This window comes from Lissotriton vulgaris, chromosome 11 (genome assembly GCF_964263255.1).
Source record: "Lissotriton vulgaris chromosome 11, aLisVul1.2, whole genome shotgun sequence".
NCBI classification, from domain to species: Eukaryota; Metazoa; Chordata; class Amphibia; order Caudata; family Salamandridae; genus Lissotriton; species Lissotriton vulgaris.
Window position 1 is genome coordinate 1085318361 of NC_141699.1, and position 19989 is coordinate 1085338349.

The following is a 19989-nucleotide window of genomic DNA, read 5'->3' on the forward strand; positions in this document are numbered from 1 at the left end:
ACAATCTCCAACCCCAGCAATCAAAGAACAAAACCTGGATATCCTATTCGACTTTGAAATATTTCTCGTTCGGTGCATTAATTCCGTGGTGAAAATAGAAATTTACAACTACCCTGGCTAAGTAAAGTTGACTGGCTTCTTCAGTCCAATCCCAGAATTTAACTGAAAAAAGGCAGCGCACTTCCAAAATTAGATTATAGCAACATTATATATTAATAATCTCTAGCACAAATACTTAAAATAATCCAGAACCAGACTGTATTTAAACCTAACAAGTCAAGAACACGTGACCCACCATCTACACCACATCCGCCAGCCCTCTCCCACCACCTTGATATCTTTTCAATTGCTCCCAGTTCAGCAAAACATTCCCCTTCAGGATTCCATGTACACAAAGCTTTCCAAGGAAAATGAACTCCTTATTTGTAAAATGTTGCCCAGCAGCATAAACCTGCAAGAAAGAAACTCCAAAAATGCAGTCTGTCCCTGTCAACGCAATGCCAGACAACCAAAACATGGAGAAAGGTCCCTAAAAGTCTTGGTCCCTCCCTTTTGAATCCTCACAACCTAAAGGGATGATGACACCACCTGACTACCTACATTTTTAAAACAATTTAGAAAAAATAAAAAATGCAAGGACTTCAGCAAACCAACACCAAAATGCAACCGTCCCACTTATCTACAGACTGGGCCCCTTGACTCAACAGAGCATACCACAGAGAGCAATACAGTTTAGCAAGGCTAAACTGCCAGGCGGATTGTTTGGAATATTCTACCCTTCTTCTGCCCTTGATGCATTGACACCTTGTGATCTATCGACAACTGAGAACTCTAAAGTGTCTGCAAAGCAACCGGCCGAGGGCCATTAAAAAAGCCTTTGAAATACTTAATAATGCTTATTTTTCTCCTACGTTGTAAACGGATCAACGTGTTCCTATTCACAGTCTCTAGACAGCATCAATCAAGTTGGAGATATCATGCGAAGGGTCAGTCTCTCAAAGTCTCAAAAATAAACCACTTGCAGACTATTCAGATGCAGAAGCAACTGACTGTGTGCATCAACCCTCAAGATTACTGCAAACAATTAACAGGCAGCCTCACCAATCACCCACTGCTGAGAATGATGGAGATTTGTGCTACTTCAGGGACAGTTGGGTGCACCAGGGATCCCTGACACTTTCTAAAACTTTTCAAAACCATTAAAGTATTCACAAAAGGTGGGAGGGAAAACACTAGATTGTTCTCGTTGACCATCAGTGCATCTCCCAGAATATCCTCTCCGAGGGTACACACGGAGCAGACATGCGGGTAATATTTTCTGGTAAGGTGTAACGGGATCCACCTTTCGATAGCCCAACATCCCGAAATATTTAACAACCCTTTTACTGATGATTACTGTTTGTGTGAAAATATTTAAAGCTGGCCATTGCTCTGCCTATCCCAATTCTGAACCACTATGTCCTTGGGAAACTGAAGAATGCCACTGGATCATCGCTTCCTTGTACACATTCAAGAAGACTGCTTACCAGAGCTTGCTAACATAGTGCACGGTAGGTAGTGTACTGTCCATGAAGACCAGAATGTAACTTCTTAATACGCAGGAAAGAAAAACAATCCGAGAATAGTTGTTCTAAGGGGACAAATGACCCCGAAGCTTCTGTTATTTTCTTCAATCCAACAGACCGGAAGTTCCATGGTATCTTTCAAAAGGTTGCTGTGCAGCGTCCGCCAACCCACATCCTGGTAGACATTCTGGTGTGAATCATCAGCAACCAATACAGAACCAGAGAAGCAAAGAGAATCCAGTTTACCATGAACCCTATTAGTCTATTAAGAAATTATACAACTTGAAAATGTATATGTCAATTATTAATAGTGGTGCTTCACCCGTATGTGCTGGATCACTCTAAGAAGAAGCAGATTCTTCAAAGAAGTAGATACTCATGCTCCAATAAACTAGTTTGTGTGAGCTTTGAATCTGGAACTTAGAAAATCCCAGCCTATAGTTCAATGACTGCATGGAAAGCAAATGAACCTCCATCATAGAGGCCTCCTTCAGAAGCCAGTCCTCAAATAAATAAACACCTGCACTCCTGGAGAGCAGCCAGAGCCTCTAAGAGCATTCAAGTTCTTGACATAAGGCTTAAGAGTAGAACTATGAACTGAAAATGATTGACTTCCACTTCGAAACAGATATTTTCACTATGAAAGGAAAACGTAACTCTAATAAAATATATCTTGAACATCCAGAAATCATCTAACAACCACAGCGCCACAAAATAGAAACCTGAGGAACTTGCCTTTTTACATGAATTTTGAGATCCAAAGGTTTGCAAATGGTTTCAACTTTCCTATATTCTTTTTTGGAATTAGAAATAATGCAATTTTTTTGCTGCATTTCTTATTTTGTCCTTATCAAGGACTTTTTCAAAAGCTGGTCTCTCTGTACTACAGTTTATAGATTTGGAGGCGAAGCAGTCTGAAGGAAAAGAAGATTGTTTTATTATCTTCAGGACCCACCAGTACAAGAGCACTGTCCCACATCCCAAGGAGCACTTCTTCAAGCTCACTTTCATTGGAGTTATACTGTATAAGGGAAAGAATTAAACTGCTCGCCTCTCCACAAACCGGAGATGTTGTCTTGTTTAAATAAAATCTTACACTGACCTATGCTCCCTCCACACTGATCTTGAAATCACAAATACTACAGGTGGTTTCATCCACACACCTACTACTGAATTCTTGAAAAAACGAGCAAATGGGATAAAAGGCATCTCAACTCATTCAAAGCACTCTAGTGTAAAATATCACTGATTGAATAATCCCGACTGGCACACCTCGTGCTAATTGTGTACCTTGTTCTGTAAATAGCAGACAAGAAACGAAAATATAGTCTAATGAACAGGTGCAGGTTGTGTGTGATATTTAATGGCATGAAAGAAGGAAGAGGGTGTGGGAAAGCTTGGAAGAGTGGCACTAACAAAATAAGCATGCCTCTAAATCTGCCTCAGAGATCCAAATCATTATTTGGAGCAATCAGCAAACCCTTTCCTTGTTTATTTGGAGTCCACCCGGCATGGGTACCGCAGCGCGACCAAGCACCAGACGCCCTCAAGAGGGCTTGGCGCGCACACATCGGGAAGAGGTCCTGCGCCACCACCCAAACTCCCACAGATCACCATTGCGACACCTCAGACAAACTTTGAGCCCTACAGTCCCAGACACCAGGACAACAACAACTGTGCCCATGCCTCCTGAAGGTCCTTTTTCCTGCCGGAACTGCAGCTTCACTTACAACACCGTGGTTACTACCCACGCCACACCCACAAACAAGGCCTACTCCCACACCACCAGAAAGATCCACTGCCTGCTGTTCAACGCACGCTCACTCAGAAAACATGTGACGGAAATCTGGGACACCCATCACGACCTACGTCACGGATACAGTCTTCATCACAGAGACCTGGCTGAACCACGCATCCGCTCCAGACATCCCCACAGTCACCCCGACTGATATAAGACTGCACACCAGGACCGATACAGCAGAAACTGCGATGGCATCGCCATAATCTACAGGGAGAACCTAAATGCTCTACCACCACACATATGACTCCACCCCCTTCAAGGAGCACCTCAACTTCCAACTCCGAATTAACAGCAAAACTGCCATCAGAGGCACCCTCACATATAGACTTCAAGGGCCCCGCACAGACTTCTGCAACGCCATCCCTGACTTCACTTCCTCTCTCGCCATCGACTCAAACCTACACATCTTCCTAAGGGACCTCAGCTTCCACCTGGAGAACACCTTAGACGCTAACACGGCAGACTTCCTTAAAAGTATGGCCAACCTCGGACTCAAGCAGCTAGTCAATGACCCCACCCACACCCCAGGGCACACGCTTGAGACTATCTTCTCAGCCAGCAATAGAGTACAATGCATCCACACTGAGGAGCTCACCTGGACCGACCAGGACTGCGTCCACTTTGCCATCTTGGAACCACGCAACACCCCTGCCTCCATTGCCAGAGACACAGCGCAGCTGGTAAAAGGCTTAAGCACAACAATGGACCAACCTCCTGCATACCCACCACAACAGGAGACACTGAACAAGCGGTGGAAAACTTCACCAACTGGCTTACGGAAAGCACTGACTAAGGTGCACCAAAGAATCCCCCCAAGCTCAAGGAACTACCACACCACACCAACTGGTTCATAGAAAAACTGATAACCCGGAAACGTGAATGCAGAAAGAAGGATAGAAGATGGTACACCAGTAAGACCCTTGAGGACCGAAAATGCTTTAAAAACGACCTCAATCGATACCACCACCTCCTGAAGAATACCAAGAAGATCGCTCTAGCCACTCGCATCAAGGACAGCTCCCACTACAGCAAGGAACTCTTCAACAAAGTCAAGGAATTCACCAACCCCTCTGTAACTGAAAACCGCATCACACCCTCTCAAGCTCTCTGCAACGCCCTTCCATACTTTTTTCACAACAGAATCAACACCATCTACAAAGGCTTCCCACCCTTACCCATCCGACGAGGACATCATCAGTCGCATCATGCCGACTGATGCACACAGACATCACCTCACCTCACATCCTCTCCGAAAAAGGAAAAAGCATCCATCATGAGGTCCATCCACTCTGGAGCCCCAGCAGACCCCTGCCCACACCACACATCCAACCTCGGTAATCCACTCATCAACAAAGAACTCATTAGGGTCCTCAACTTCTCTATCACCATGGCCCACTTCCTCCATAAATGGAAACATGCCGACGTAAAGCCTCTGCTTCAGAAGTCATCCGCAGACCATGGGGAACCTAAGAACTTCCAACCTATCTCCCTGCTCCCTTTCCTAGCCAAATCATTGAGAAAGTCATCAATGTTCAGCTCACTAGACATCTGGAGAACCACAACCTTCTGGACCCCTCCCAATAGGGCTTCAGAGCTAACCACAGCACAGAGACATCCTTAGTCGCAGCCACGGACGACATCAGAATGCTATTAGACCACAGAGAAACAGCAACCCTCATCCTCCTTGACCTCTCAGCAGCCTTTGACACAGTATCCCACCACACACTGTTAAACAGACTCCACCAGCTCTCAAGTGGGTTACATCCTACCTCACAGGAAGAACGCAGAAGGTCATCCTCCGCCCTACTCCCTCGCTCCCTAAGATCAACTGCAATGTACCTCAAGTCTCATCACTTAGCCCATCACTCTTCAACCTATAGATGACACCCCTAGCAAACATCGTCAAGAGCCACGGACTCAACATCAACTCCTATGCCGACGACACCCAACTCATCCTTTCCCTGACCAAAGACCACCAAGGACAAGTTTCAAAGATGCATAAAAGGCGTGGCCGCCTGGATGAACAACAACTGTCTTAAACTCAACACTGACAAAGCAGAGGTACTCATTTTTGGGAAAGGACACCCTCTGGAACAATGCATGGTGGCCAACTGAACGGGCCCCACCTCCAAACCCACCAAACATGCCCGCAACCTCAACATCACCCTCAACAGCAAGCTATAAATGATGAAGCAGGTCAGCGCCGTCTCCACTGCTTGCTTGCTTCCTCACCCTCTGAATGTTCAAGAAGGTCATAAGATGGCTCCCACCAGGCTAACAGTCACACAAGTTCTCGTCACCAGCAGACTAGACTACGGCAACTCCCTCTAAGTAGGAATAACAGCCTAACTCATGACAAAGCTGCAAACTATCCAGAACACAACAGCCAGACTCATCCTGGACCTCTTCAGACTGACCCAAATCACTCCACACCTCAGGAAACTCCACTGGCTACCAGTCGCAAAGAGATGCCGGTTCAAGCTGCTCACCCACGCTTACAGGGCAGTACACACTATTTGGATATTTGGAGGGGTATTTATAGAGCGCGGCGTTCGCTCCGGAAGGAGCATCATGGCGCTGAAAGTCCTTGAGGCCAGGTCGCAGAGTGGTAGGGGGGACTGGTGTACCTCAACAATCTAATGAACTTCCACCAACCTACCAGGGAACTCCTCTCTGACCTGTAACAACTCCCCCCGCCCATGAACATCAGATCCTCACCATCTTTCCAGCAGTTCAGGAAAGACCTCATGTTTTGTATGTTCAACCAATAGGACAATTAGCAGAATGCTCTCCCAGCACAAGAGACCCTCACGGGTGATGCAGCCGCGTTCTACAAATCCTGATGGACACCCCCCACCCTGGACATCTCACAAAATGTGCAGGTAAGCATCTGTCAAATACATACATGAAACTCATAAAGACCTTCCTCTGTAAACAAAATTAGAAACAAAATAAGTATTTCGCCAATTAATGCTTGCTGTACGAAACCATGCCTACACAAACAACCTTTAAAACATTATTACATTAAGATGGCACATCAATCCACACTTTAGATCAATGAATAAGGACGATACTGACCAGCTCTGTGAGATGTCGGAGCCGCCCAATTTCTTCAGGTAGTGAGATGAGCTTATTGTTACTAGCGATCAAAACCTTTAAAGGAAGGCTGCAAAGGTGTGCTGGCAACGTCGAAAGCTGATTCCGGCTACATTTCACAAAAAGAAAAGAGAAAGAAATCTGTGTTATGATTTTCTAAAAAAAAAAAAAAAATACAAAAATACTATTTCCAGTAAATTCAATTTGCCAAGATAATATAAGAAATAAAGGAACTAAATAAATAATTTTCACAATGCACAACTGTTTAACACCATAACTCCATGGTGGAGTGACTTGCGTGGCTCTCACTAAGTATTTTCACAGAGAAGTCCTTGCCAGCATCAAACTTTAGTTACAAATAAATAAATAAATAAAAATTCCTAAACGCTATCCGGGAAGCCACAATAGTGGTCATACCAATGAAAGGGAAAGCTCAGACAGTCTGTGGGTCTTACAGAAGAATTTCATTACTAAATGTAGCTAGAGCGTTGGCGACCAGGCTACAGACTGATCTCAGATTTGGTACGCACAGACCAGTTAGGGTTCATGCCACAAAGAAGCACAAGGCTTAATCTGAGGAGATTGTATGGGGTGCTGCACTGGTCCGAGGAAGAGGCAGTTATATTGTCATTAGATTCACAAAAGGCATTGGATAGTGTGGAATGGGGATACATGTTTGAAATGATACACAGAATGGGCTTCGGCCCCACGTTTTGTGAATGGATACAACTTCTATACCAAAATCCAACAGCCAAAGAGTGAGGGTAAAAGGGGTGGTCTCACGTTCCTTGGCACTAAGAAAGGGTACACAGCATGGCTGTCGGCTGACCAACCGTACAGATCAGTATACAGGGTGTTACAAATCTTCCAGCAGTTCGGCAGCTATTTGGGGAACACAATCAACTGGAACAAGTCTTTGATATTCCTGTTAAAGGGAAACATTCCCCAAAGACTGATTGGAACGATACCGCTTACTCCCAAGCTCCAATTCACATACCATGGCATACGAATAGCACGGAATGAAGGCGAATTCCTGGAGGACAATTTGCATCCCCAGCTAAAGCGAATAAAAAGCGCTGTAGATAGCTGGAAGAAGCGGCCAATATCACTAATGGGGTGGGCTGCAATTTTTAAAATGATGTAGAAACCCAGACTGCTATACATCATGCAGAATACCCCCTGCAAAATACACAAGAAGATTTCAGGGTATAGACAGTGAGCACCGTAGGATGGTGTGGGATGGTGTTGCACAAGAGTGGCACTGTGTAAATTACAAAGAGGCGTATATGAGAGTGGACTTGCAGTCAGGTATTACTGGGCAGCAAAACGGACGGTGATAAACGACTGGGCAGTTACTGACCATAACGACCCAGCTTTTAGGGGAGCTCATTGTGCAATGGTACAGAGAGGATTCTTGGAAGCTCTTTATCGCAGAGGACGGGAAAAAAAACTTCCACCGCATACACAATCGGTGGTACGGGCCTGGTGGGAAGCCTCCAAACATCTAGAATAGGAAGGGAGATTGACGGAGAGGACTCCCCTATGGGACAGCGACATGGTACAAGAAGTGGGAGAACTCTCTGGTTTTAATAAATGGGAAGGGCTAGGGGATAGAGGAACTGGGTGACATCTGGAGAGGACAGGAACAAATCGCATTCGAGTCAATACAAACTGAGTATGAGCTGGCGAGCTCAGAAAGATAAAAATACCTGCAACTGACACAAGCACTGAGTCAGCATATCAAAAGAGGGGAAACGCCTCCGGAACACACCACTAGAGGACAGACTATTGATCAACCCCATGAGAGCTAAGGCAACCTCCCTAACATATCAAAAACTTCTCAATAACTCGGCTAATCAGGTGGATCCCCTGATGGGAGCGTGGGAGATAGACGTGGGAATCCTGGAGGACAACGATTGGGAAGTGGTGGTCCAGAGCCCGAAGGAGGTTGCAATAAGGTTCCCGTTTAGACTTATCCAACTGTGTATCTTACACTGATCGTATACATCCAGAACAAAACAACACGGGTCGGGATATCCAAGTATTGTGCGAGGGAGTGCGGGGTGGTTGGCTCCTCCCTTCACATAAGCTGGGAATGCAGAAAGGTACATAACTACTGGATGGAAGTGACACGCATTATGTCACGAGTCACAAAGTTAGAGATCCCAATGGAGCCACGCTGGTTGCCATTATGTGTGACAGGCGAGGACAAATGGGCAAAATATACATTAACATGGCTTAAAATAGCAGCAGTAGTTGCCAAAAGGAATATTGCCCAACTTTGGGGATCCAATAGGCTGCCAGATTGGAGAGACTGAGAAAAAGATATGGACTGGTGCTCAGGAGCAGAAAAAACAATATACCTGGGCAGAGGCTGCCCCCAAAAGTGGAACAAAGTATGGGGGCCATGGCAGAAATACCGGGGATACTAGGCTATGGGAGAAGGGACTACTACACAAGTTAAATGACCCAGGAATAGAAACAGAATTTATGTACTTGAAAGACCATCTACTGTAACTGAATATCTATTGATTTTGTCTTCTTTGAGGATATGCAAGTCATGCTATGATGTAATGAGAGTTTGTTAATAAATAGATTTTTTTTTAAATCCTTACATTTCTGTGAAGGACCCAACAGGAACAGTACCACCATTTGTGTAGGTGGGCCACAAGACCACGACACAAAAAGACTCTAAAGCACTACATTGAGAGGTAAGTAATGGGGCTAGCTGCACTATATGGGGGAAGTACTATGGTGCCACGCATGCAAACCTACAAACTACATGGTTTTGAAAACTAGACAACCGGGGGATTCAAGGGTGGTGTGCCTTGCCTGCATCCTTTGAGGTTTTCTTAAGCACTGCCAAGTGTGTCTAGTTTTCAGAACTGTCTGGGTCTAGTAGGTGTTCCAAGGTTGCAGCCTACCCAAGCCAAACACATGCAGCAATCACCATTGCACGTTAGCCACACTCTCCTGACCCATATGTAAAAACAACACCCAAGGGAATCAAATGCCCTCTTGTTAGCCATTGGGGTGGGATTTCTTAGTGCACAGGGGAGTAGAAAGACTATTGAGGCTTTAGGAGTGAGGGTGGGGCAGATGTTGGGATAGGCAATACCCACCCCATTAGTTTATTTAAAATAATACATAGCTGCAACACAGAGTGCTTTCTAGCCTCCTGAAGAAAATTGGGGCAAATCGCCTGTCTGCCCTGGGGGGAGGAGGGGAGACAAAGACTGGTTTGTTCCTTTTTTGGGGGTGGCCAATGCCAGAGTGCAACACAAACCCTCACTGAAATTGTTCTCATATGAGGGTGGGGGAAGCACAAGCCCTGGTTCAGATTTCGATGATCCATCTTCTGTTCCTTTTACTTTTGCCACCCGCATTGAGAAGGCGATGCCTAGGCCTGGATCCCGTACTCACTGTGCCCCTGGATTCAAGCTAGCATTGCTCATGAGAGGTGATCCCCGAAACCGGTCGCAGGATGTTTATTTCCAGTCCAGGGAGGACCTGGCCTGGTAGTTCGGGCTGGACTGTTCCCATGGGGAGCAGGGTCAAGACTAATTTGCATATGGCTGTGCCAAAACTGGGGTGGGGTGGCATGGTGGGCAAAAAAAGATGGATTAAATCCAGATGTGTGACTGGGGGTGAATGTTTGATTTGTTAAGAATGTATTGGATATGTTATACGCCAAAAAATTTCAACCTTTTGTTTGCCATGGTCAAAGGGACATATGCTATGGAAGTGCTGAAAGCTGCAGAGATAATAGGTAGGTACATACAGCTAGATTCATTAAAGATAAATGGGCTCGCAAAGGGCCAGATTCTGAGAATCTGGCTCTTTGCGAGCGCAATTTTTGCATTTGGGATTCATCATCCCAAATGCAGAAATCGCTAATAGCAAAATCGCTAAATTGCGAGGAATTGCATTTAAGTAATCTCTATTTGAGATTCCTTAAATGCAATTCATTAACCATTTTCTAAATTGCTATTTTTGGCCTCTATTTACCGCGAAGTCAGACTTCGTGGTAAATAGCGAAAACGTCGAAAAATGCACTTTTGTGCATTTTTCTAAGTTGGATGTTACACACACACATGTCCTTTGGACATGTGTGTGCGCAATATCAGTCTACATTGTCATTTCAGGGGTGCTACAGGGTGTCCTTTGGACACCCTGGCACCCTTGATATTGCTTCCTTATTTGCGATTAGCAATTTGCTAATCGCAAATAAGGAATGAATGGGGAGTTATTCCTTATTTGCGATTAGCAATTTGCTAATCGCAAATAAGGAGGCTGTAGGAATCGCAATTTATTTAGCAATTTCTACATGAATCCCGATTTGCAAGCCCCTAATAGCGATTCCTTAATAATCGCTATTAAGGACTCGCAAATCGGGACATTGATGAATCTGGCCGATAGGACTTAGGCAATCAATTCTTGTACACTATTTTACAATGTTCAATATTTATTTTTGGTGATTTAAGCTCTATGGATAAAAAAAATGTTCGAGGGTTATATTATTGTCTCATTTGTTATTGCAAAAGGTTAATATTTGCACAATTTTAAAATCAGGAGCTGCCCAACATTAAGATATTGTTTATGACATTTCATTAGATCTAATTTTAAGGAAAAGCTGCTTATCCTAGAGTCTGAAACTAATAGGTAATAATGTAGTTTCACGCGCACGTATCACCACAAAGGGTATCTCGGCGCTTGCTTTGGGAACCCGTCCTGGTTTTTCCCTGTGGGATTGCCCAGCTAGGCACCCCCAAGGTGAAATCCAGGCATCCCGCCGCGGGGGCCGTAGTGGAGATTGAGCAAGCTATTGCCCAGAGTTGCAGAGCGTGAACCCCTGATTCAAGTAGGCACCGAAGCGAGAATTATCAGGTCCGTGGACATTTGGGCTCTGTTGGACAGGCCACGTGAAAGGCTCGCTCCCTCCCCGCATGACAGGGCCCGGACACCGGCTCTCCCGGTGTCACCAGAAGAACTACCCCGGCAACCCGCAGAAGCCACCCGCAACCCGTCCCCCATGGGACGCCTGCTCCCGAACATCCCAGCATCGGCTGACCCGGGCCACCGTCAGCACCATTGCCCGGGCCCAGCCGCCATCTTGGACACTGCACCACGAGGCCGCGTGGCCTCAGCTCGACCCCAACCCTGGGCCTGGCCAGGCCCCGACATCGAGGCACCACCATCCACCCAGGAGGTGAAGAAACCACTTGGCAGGTCAATGGGAGAGAGGAGTGTCGATGGCTCTCCCCCGCCAGGTGCCGATCGCCCCCAGCCTCCCCGGGCGCTGCCCCCCCCCCTGCTGGGTGTCTGGACTCCCTCATCCCGGACCTCCCGACCTCCAAGCGCGAGGGTCCGGACATCAAAGGAGGCCAGACCTATAACTGGAGCAGCTCCAGAGCAGGAAGGCAGTTGTATCCTGGAGTCGAGAGACACCTAGAAGAACTCATCCTTGACGGACTGTTGGCGCTGCCGCAGCCCTGCCTTGTGAATCATCGTCCTGCCTGCTGGCGCTGCCGCGGCCCTCTGCAACCTACATCCTCGTCGGGACCTGCTGGCGCTGCCGCGGCCCTCTGCAACCTACATCCTCGTCGGGACCTGCTGGCGCTGCCGCGGCCCTCTGCAACCTACATCCTCGTCGGGACCTGCTGGCGCTGCCGCGGCCCTCTGCAACCTACATCCTCGTCGGGACCTGCTGGCGCTGCCGCGGCCCATCCTTGTGTGAACCATCGCCCTTGCCGGCTGGCGCTGCCGCGGCCCTTCTCAAGTGAGACTTATCATCCGAGCCTGCTGGCGCTGCCGTGGCCCGACCTTCCAGAACTCCGAGCTCGAGGATTGTGAGCTATCCATCTTACCACCTCAGTACCAGATCGGTACCAAGACTGTCCCGCTACCCCTTTCCCTTCCAGAGACTAGAATTGAGAGGACCCTCGTGTCCCGATCTCACTATCGTTGATATCCTTGCTTCAAGAATCGTATATAAAGAGTGTTGACCTTATCCTCGTGTGGTGTCCATCTGTGGGGGGGAAGTTACTTGTCTGTACGATCGCTGGAGACGGCCCTCACCGGAGGCCTCTCCTCTTGTCCTCGGCCGACCCTCCAGGTCCCTGTCTAACATTGGTGGCCAGCGGCGCGATCCGAACCAACGCATAATCGTACAGAGAGTAACTCACCCCACGACTCAACCACAATGACAACAAAAGAAAGCGGATCCACAGAGAAATTCCAGATGGAGAAACTAGAAGAGTACAACCATTGAGAGCTAAAGCAATTTTGCATAGAACTAGGCATTGCTACCACCGGGCTGAGCAATCCCTGCCGCGTCGGGAATTGAACCCTGGTCCCGGGCCGACCTCTGCTTCTGGGTCTGCCTCCTCTAACCGGTGAGCCACACTTCTCCACTGTAAGTGAGTAGCAAGCAGGCAGAGTTCAATTAACTAAGCAATGGGGGGAAATGGAGAGTAGAGGGACGTAATCAATCACGTGGGTGCACTACATGATATGGTTGAGTGAGATGAAGCGGCGGTTCGAGAGGGTTGTGGATCAATGGCAGGAAGATGACGGAGTTCTCCTATTTACAGAAGGGATAGATTGTTCAGTGTGACAGGCCCTCCAGAAAGATCATTTTAGTTTGGTTCGCATAATAAAATGTTGAACGTTAATGAAAGTGTCTCTATAGATATTTAGTTTAGTGGGTAACAGATGATAACTTGCTCAGTCGGAGTAAAAACACCTTTTGTAATTTTGCAGATAAGGGTTGTTAAAGGTGAAGTTTTGGATAACTAGATTTTCTTCCTGTGTTAAAGACATTATATATTTTGTCTTTTGCCTAGAGAAGTGATTGAAACTTGTAATGTTTGCCTTTCATTAACTTTCACAACATCAAACATATTTTGTATGTTCTAGAGATATATAAATTAAATATTCAAATGAAACAGTTGATCTTTAAATTACCAGAGTTATGAAAATGCTTTTAAAGCTCATTTTATTTGCCAGCATCGCCCAGAGGAGCCGCCGACCTCGCTGAGCCTGAATGATTTGGAAGGAGGGTTTCTGCTCCATGTAACACACTGCAAAATCTTGAAGACTCCCAATTATCTAAGGTTAAGGACTCATATGGTTTCACAGGTTATTGTTTAAAGCCATGAATTGTTTTACATTGCCGACTAGGTCAACCACATATTGCCACTGTGGACACAGTCATATAAAATGGAAGATACATAAGATATTTTCCTAGGCATGAGATCAGGTTTATTGCAATCGCCTTTAACCTGTTCGGTAAGTGAACTAAGTCAGACCCTGGGAGTAATGGTTTTAATTTCTGTCCACTAAACTCAGGGAGGACTTGTAGCTGATATCCACAACAGTCCCAATCAACAGAATTCCTTAAATACATGGCAAGGTAATCTACTCTAGCTTTGACTTTTCTTGGTAGTGGCTTTTATTTTGGACACCCTTTTGAGGATTTGGCACAGTACAAGTGCATTGAATAAACAAAGTAAACTAAGGTTTTGCACCAGTGCCCGTTCGTCAGGATATTTTCTCCAAGTCATACACATTTTTAGAGATTTGGACAGTCATGCTAGCTTTGTACTGTTGCAGCACCTGGTCTTTCAAAGGGTCAAACATATTCTTCACACGAAACTGAAGTTAATGGCCTTGTCCTGTTTTAGTGCTGAACATCACTGCACAGAAAACTGCTGTTTAAATTTCTTTTCTGGTCATCATCAGCTTCTACTGAAGCAGAGCTAAAGAAATAATCCCCATGGAGAGTGTGGGCTTGAGCAATTTCCATTTTTATTTGCTTAGTGACAGAATGCCTAGGAATAACTCCTACCCCTTCGGTATGCATTCCCCGACCCCATTTGCTCTAAGCCCAACACAAAAAGCGGTCTCTCCTGAGCTTTCCTTTGAGTTTTCAGCTGCATTAAAAGTCTATTGTTTCATCATCAATATTCTCCCTCGCTCTGTGCTTTGTGTCTCACCACTTTGCCTGTTTCTTCTTTGACGATCCTCAACTTGGGGCTTAAGACCTTGTTTCCGTAACCAATGGCAGAAATAAAATATGAGGATGGCGAACATGTACCAGGGAATGTGGGCTTACATTCAACACAAAGGGCTAGCACGGCCCATCTTCTGGTTGATGTCCAAAAAAAAGAAAGAAAATAAAAGGAGAGAGAACAGGGACAGTTCAGGACCCCGCCCCATATGGTGGAATATGCACAGCATGTGAATCCAGGAAAACAACTGTTTCCTTTTGGGATGCCAGCATTATCATACAATTTGATTGCTTCCAGTTGAGAAAGTCAAGCTTTTTCTTGCAAGTTCTGTACTTAGTACCCTTAAAATTGGTTATGGCATCATCAGTGCCCATGTCTGTACTCTTGTTCCCTTTCTTGATTTCTTGCCACACTCCCTATCAAATGGAGTGGCTTCATAGTATCGAGAACCTGCAGGAATGACCAGAATTGGCACAGAAACTCATGAGGTTCTGGGCAAGAAGTACTGGTCCAAGGACGATAAGTCCTGGTATCATTACCCGTGGTGGGAGGTTATGAAGAGGAATCAAAGTAATACTTAGATCATAAAATCTCTGACCTTAAGCAAAGTGATCAAGAAATAACCTTACAGAACGACAAGACGCTAATAACCTTGCTTCATAAAAAGTCAAATGCTCAACATTTAGATGAACTGTATATTCTGACTTATTTGGAGGTCAGTGTGCCTGCATTATTCAAAATATTCCACACAGAGCGGACTTTGCCAGGCACAGATTTCGACTCGATTGGGTTTGTGGCTGAGGTACCACAGTTACCGCTGGTGTGCTGGGAAGGTCCTGCCCCGAAAAATGGGATGTAAAAAAAAAAAAAATAATAAATCACATACACCACCATCTAGGTGCAGGTGATGGGGAGGAGAAACAGTAGAAATGTGCAGCAAGTCTGTGAGAGTTAACCTAAGACTGAGTAGAGTGGAGAAGTGGAGCGGTCCCTGCTCAACATTGGCGTTGGAGTCCACATAAGCAGTGAAATCCTCTTCACCACCTCTAGGGACCTTTAACCCACTGGTCTACTGCCCAATGGGACTAGTCAGCAGGACTAGATGAGCTGGACCACTGGTGATTACTTAAGCTTCTTCCTGTGGCACCTTTAAGGTGAAAGGCTGAATAGGACCACGAGGCAAATCGGCAAACCGCTCTTCTTGAGAGTGGAGGAGGGAGAGATATCATCCTACTGACATATTAGCCTTGCTTTTCTCAAAAACCTCATGCAGAAGGGAGACAAATGCTTGGAGGGAGCATGAGGGACCTGGGGTAAACTGTAGAGCGGCGGACCCACTTAAACTGGCAACTATGAACGACACCCACGCGCACTCAGCTTAGAAACTCTATGAAGTCACGGGAAAAGAGTGAGACTTGGGCCCAGCAGCACATTCAGCAAGGGATGTAGGTCTGACATCTTATCTCGGTTTGCTGGTGCAACGGCCTCAGAGGGGCAGGCTCAATTTCCTGGTGCAAAAGCTTCATTAGCTCTCTGCTGCAAAAGATAGACTCAAACCAACAGTGCACTATGGTCTTTAGAGCAGATCATGGTTTGGTCAATGAGGGGGATTTACGCTCATGCGTGAACACCCCTTTACTGAACCCCTGGCAACTGGATCAAGCCAGAACAAGTTGCGGATCACTTAAGGAAATCGGACTGTGGACAGTGTTTCGTATTTCCAGGGTTATTAACAAGCACAGCATTAAGCCAGTGAGTGATGGCTCTAAGCAGGGAAGAAAGAGTATTTTGACAGTGTGCCCTGCTCCCTCATAGGTGCTTGATGCCACGTGTGGCTTACTTGTTTCTTTACAGACATCTCTGTTCCTTCTTAGAAACAAAAGCCAGTGCTTCCTGTAGGGTGGTAAACTCCATCTACTTCATGCAGAATCCTTGTCGTAATGATCGTCTGTGTGCACCAGATGTGTGTTCCTATCAACGTGGGGTCAGTGGAGAGCTGGTCTAAGCCCCAAGAAGAAAAGCTTGGGCTAGGTGCCCTTCATCTGAAGGTTTTTTGGATCAATGTAAAGGCAACATTCTTAATGCAATTTTCCATCTGATAGAAATACTGTAAAATCTGAATAGGCTGACTATTTCTTTTATTATTAAAGGATTATTCTATTCCAGAAAATTTGGCTTAAAAAATAAAGCTTGCAACGCTGGATTTCCTGAATTTGCCTAGCTATGTAGACTCTATGTCCGGCAATATCCAATGGTCTTGCTCTTCTTATATTGTAGGAGCTAAGTGACAATTAAAGCAGGCCCATATCGCAGTTAGTAAATTTTCTAAACAATCCAAGGATAAAGATCAAAAGGATAAGTAGAAGCCCCTTGTAGAATCTAGTAATGATAGATTTTCGGCAACTTCACATAAGCTTTCAATGTGAACAGATAATACATACAGGGTAACTTCTGCACTCTGTAAAATGAAGACCAGGAAATTCCTTTAACCTGTGAAACTACAGGAATTATTTCAGAAAGGGCTGAGTAAGACTCATCTCTGAGGATACTGATGTCATTGCGGTCTGGCGAATCATATGATGCGTGCAGAAAAATATACCCTAAAGCTTAAAATGTTAGATTTCAAATTTCACTTATGAATAATTTCAGGGCAAATTTGAACCCTAAGCCCAACATTAACCTACTTTCTATGCTGGTCTCTGCTGCCCGAATCTACAAATATAACAAAATGGGAGAATGATATACAATACGCTAAAGTTCCCCCACCTGCTGTTGGAAATGTTTTGTCCTATTCTGCTCAGAACCAGACCTAAGAAAATAATATAGGGTAATTGATAATTGTGCTAAGAAACTAATTACATGTGTGTAGTTGTGGCAATTATATGGCCATTTGTTTAAGGAAATTGGTATGTAATCTGCAAAAATATTTCAATAACATTATCTCTGCACAGGTGGATGCAAGAGGTTGTTTTGTTCACTTATGGCAGTGGCAGAGAGTGTTCAGTTTGTGCTGCTGAAGTTTTATGATGGGAGTCAAGGAAATAAGTTAGAGACTCAAGAGCAGCTACATAAATGTATACTCTAGTTTTGGAACACAGAGCCCATGTGTTATTTGATATGATTTGGTGAAGGCTGGCAGACACAGCCCTCCCAAGTCATCAGCAATTTACAGAATGAATACTTGGATATGGTTCACTGCTGATGACCTGCTTACTGCAGACTAAATAGATCAGTTCCCATGCTGTGAGCAAAATTCAAATTAAGTGCTTATCCCAATCACAGAAGCTGCAAGTGACTTTGTGACCGTACCAGCTAAACGGTACTCCGAGTGAAGGAAGATCCCAGAGCCTGTTACCGAAAACATGTCAGAATACATCACCACAAGTGAATCTTGCAATGGACTCTCACATCTTTACCATTATGCATTCCTCATGGAAGTTAGCAGGTTTACTCTCAAACAGTCATGTCTGATCGCCACTCATTTCATATCTTTCAGGAGATTTGGGTTACTACCACTAGTATTTAAACAAAGTAGCAAAACTTTAGCCTGCAGATCTGTAAAGATGTACTGGATGTCGTCATGAGCGTTGGCTATCTAGATTATTAGCTAACAAAATTTCCAGGTGGAAGTACACAGATATGTGGTATTACTGAGAATCTCATAATTACGATGGGTCCTGCAAATGCGGTTAATGGCTGCTTCAAAATTAAGTGGCCATTTGCAATAAGGTCCTACGATTGACAATAAGTGGATGGGCAAAGTTACATGAGACCAAATATATTTGGATCCTTCGACGGATCCTCTAGGGAGGAGATGCTATCTAACGGCCATGTTGCCGACATTAGAAAGTGATGCTTTAGGTTTGACTCCCGGCCTCAGCATATAACAAAAGAAAAAAAGCATGAGATTTGGGGTAAAACTATTGCCTTGCGCCTACAAATGTGAAATCCAATTTTAAATATGTAAAGTAAGCTGTGTAATTAAAAGATTTATATCCCCACGTAATGTTCACCATTGTGTATAAAAGCCCATCACCCACAATAATGGACAGTGCTCCGTTGCACCCAGCCAGATTCACACAATGCACCAATACATAGTATTTAAACAGAGAGTTACCTGATATTAAGAAACGTCAGGGCCTGTAGGTTGAGAATCGCCTCTGGGATATACCGAACGCAGTTCTGATACAGGTTGAGGCTCTCAAGTGATACATAGTGACAGACCTCTGCCGGAATTTCAACCAGCCGATTCCGAGATAAATCTGAAAGAAAAAGTACATTTTCATTAATTAGGCTCTTAAAGACCACAATTCACACAATATAAGTTTGCAAAATGTACATCAGTGGTGTCAACATATCCCGCAGGCAAAATTTAGTCAATGCTACAGAACAACCTCTTGCTTAACAAGGGTCTGTTTTAATCCAGGTTAACCTTGTTTGGAGGAAGCACACCAGGCATGATGCAACTTTACACACACAGTCACCAAAAAGAATACATGATCGAAATATCCTGCATTTAGGTCCATTAGAAAAAAAATCAACTTATCCCAGCAAGGGTCAGAAGATCTCATTCTTTAAAGGGATATTGTTTGTTTGGGAGTCAAAGACATCAACATCACCTCTAGTTACTTGCAAAAGTGGCTATACTTCATTAAGCAGAACTTTACAACAAGTCCATATTATATATATATATATATATATATATTTACAATACTAGGGTATGGCAAATGGCTCACTTTGACAAATCTTAAAACAAAAAAGAAAAGTTAAAGGACAGTACCTAGCAGTATCCGGAGGTACATATTTGTGTGAAACGTGCCACCTTTCAATCCCTTGGCTAGTCTTATCAGAGGAAAATATTCACACTCCAGAAGGAAAAGCGAAGCAAAAAAAATCCAGCCTAATGTCTGAAAATTCAACTTACCCCAAAAACCAAACTACATAAATAGTCCTTAAACTTCACAAATAAGGCCAATGTTAGCTAATATATATTTTTAAAAGGTAGAAATAATTGGCATAAAATTATTTTTAAAATGGAGAGCATTTAAAAAAAGTGGAAGACTTAATATTTTTAGGACATTTTATAAATTATTTGAAAGCTAATGGATAAAATGTTTTGAGGGTTCAGTGTCACCAATCATTTGATGTAAGGTAACACTTCCAATGCACAAGGAGAAATCCTAACCAAACCCAAGAAAAACCTTTCCAGGAAATCCCTGTTCGCTACCATGGGCTCTAAAACCAATCAGGAACCAGGAACAAGTTATCCACTAGCTGAAGGCCACAAAAAGAAGAACTCTAGCTCAGCCGCGGTTTGAGGTGGGAGTCTACTTGACGTTTTCCTTAATAACCACTTCGTCCAGGGTGTCATCAGCTGGATGAGGATACGGGTGATCCTCTTTTTGGTCCAGTTAAGACATGGTGAGGCCTACAGGCCAGACCATGGTGCCACTCAATGCTACAGCATGCCTCACAAGCTTCACCCCCTCTTCGTGCAGCTTCTCTACCATCACCC

The 19989-nt window shown here is 44.7% G+C and overlaps 1 protein-coding gene across 24 annotated transcripts in view; it reads right to left on the minus strand.

The window, feature by feature from the left end:
- Positions 1–19989, minus strand: part of LRCH3 (leucine rich repeats and calponin homology domain containing 3) — a 345591-nt gene that overhangs the window by 192825 nt on the left and 132777 nt on the right. For all 24 annotated transcript variants that reach the window (XM_086944592.1, XM_086944588.1, XM_086944587.1 and 21 more), the window contains exons 2-3: positions 18592–18736; positions 6445–6571 (exon numbers count right to left, since the gene is read on the minus strand). In XM_086944592.1, coding sequence (XP_086800718.1) covers positions 6445–6571; positions 18592–18736 — 272 coding nt within the window. The remainder of the gene's footprint in view (positions 1–6444; positions 6572–18591; positions 18737–19989) is intronic.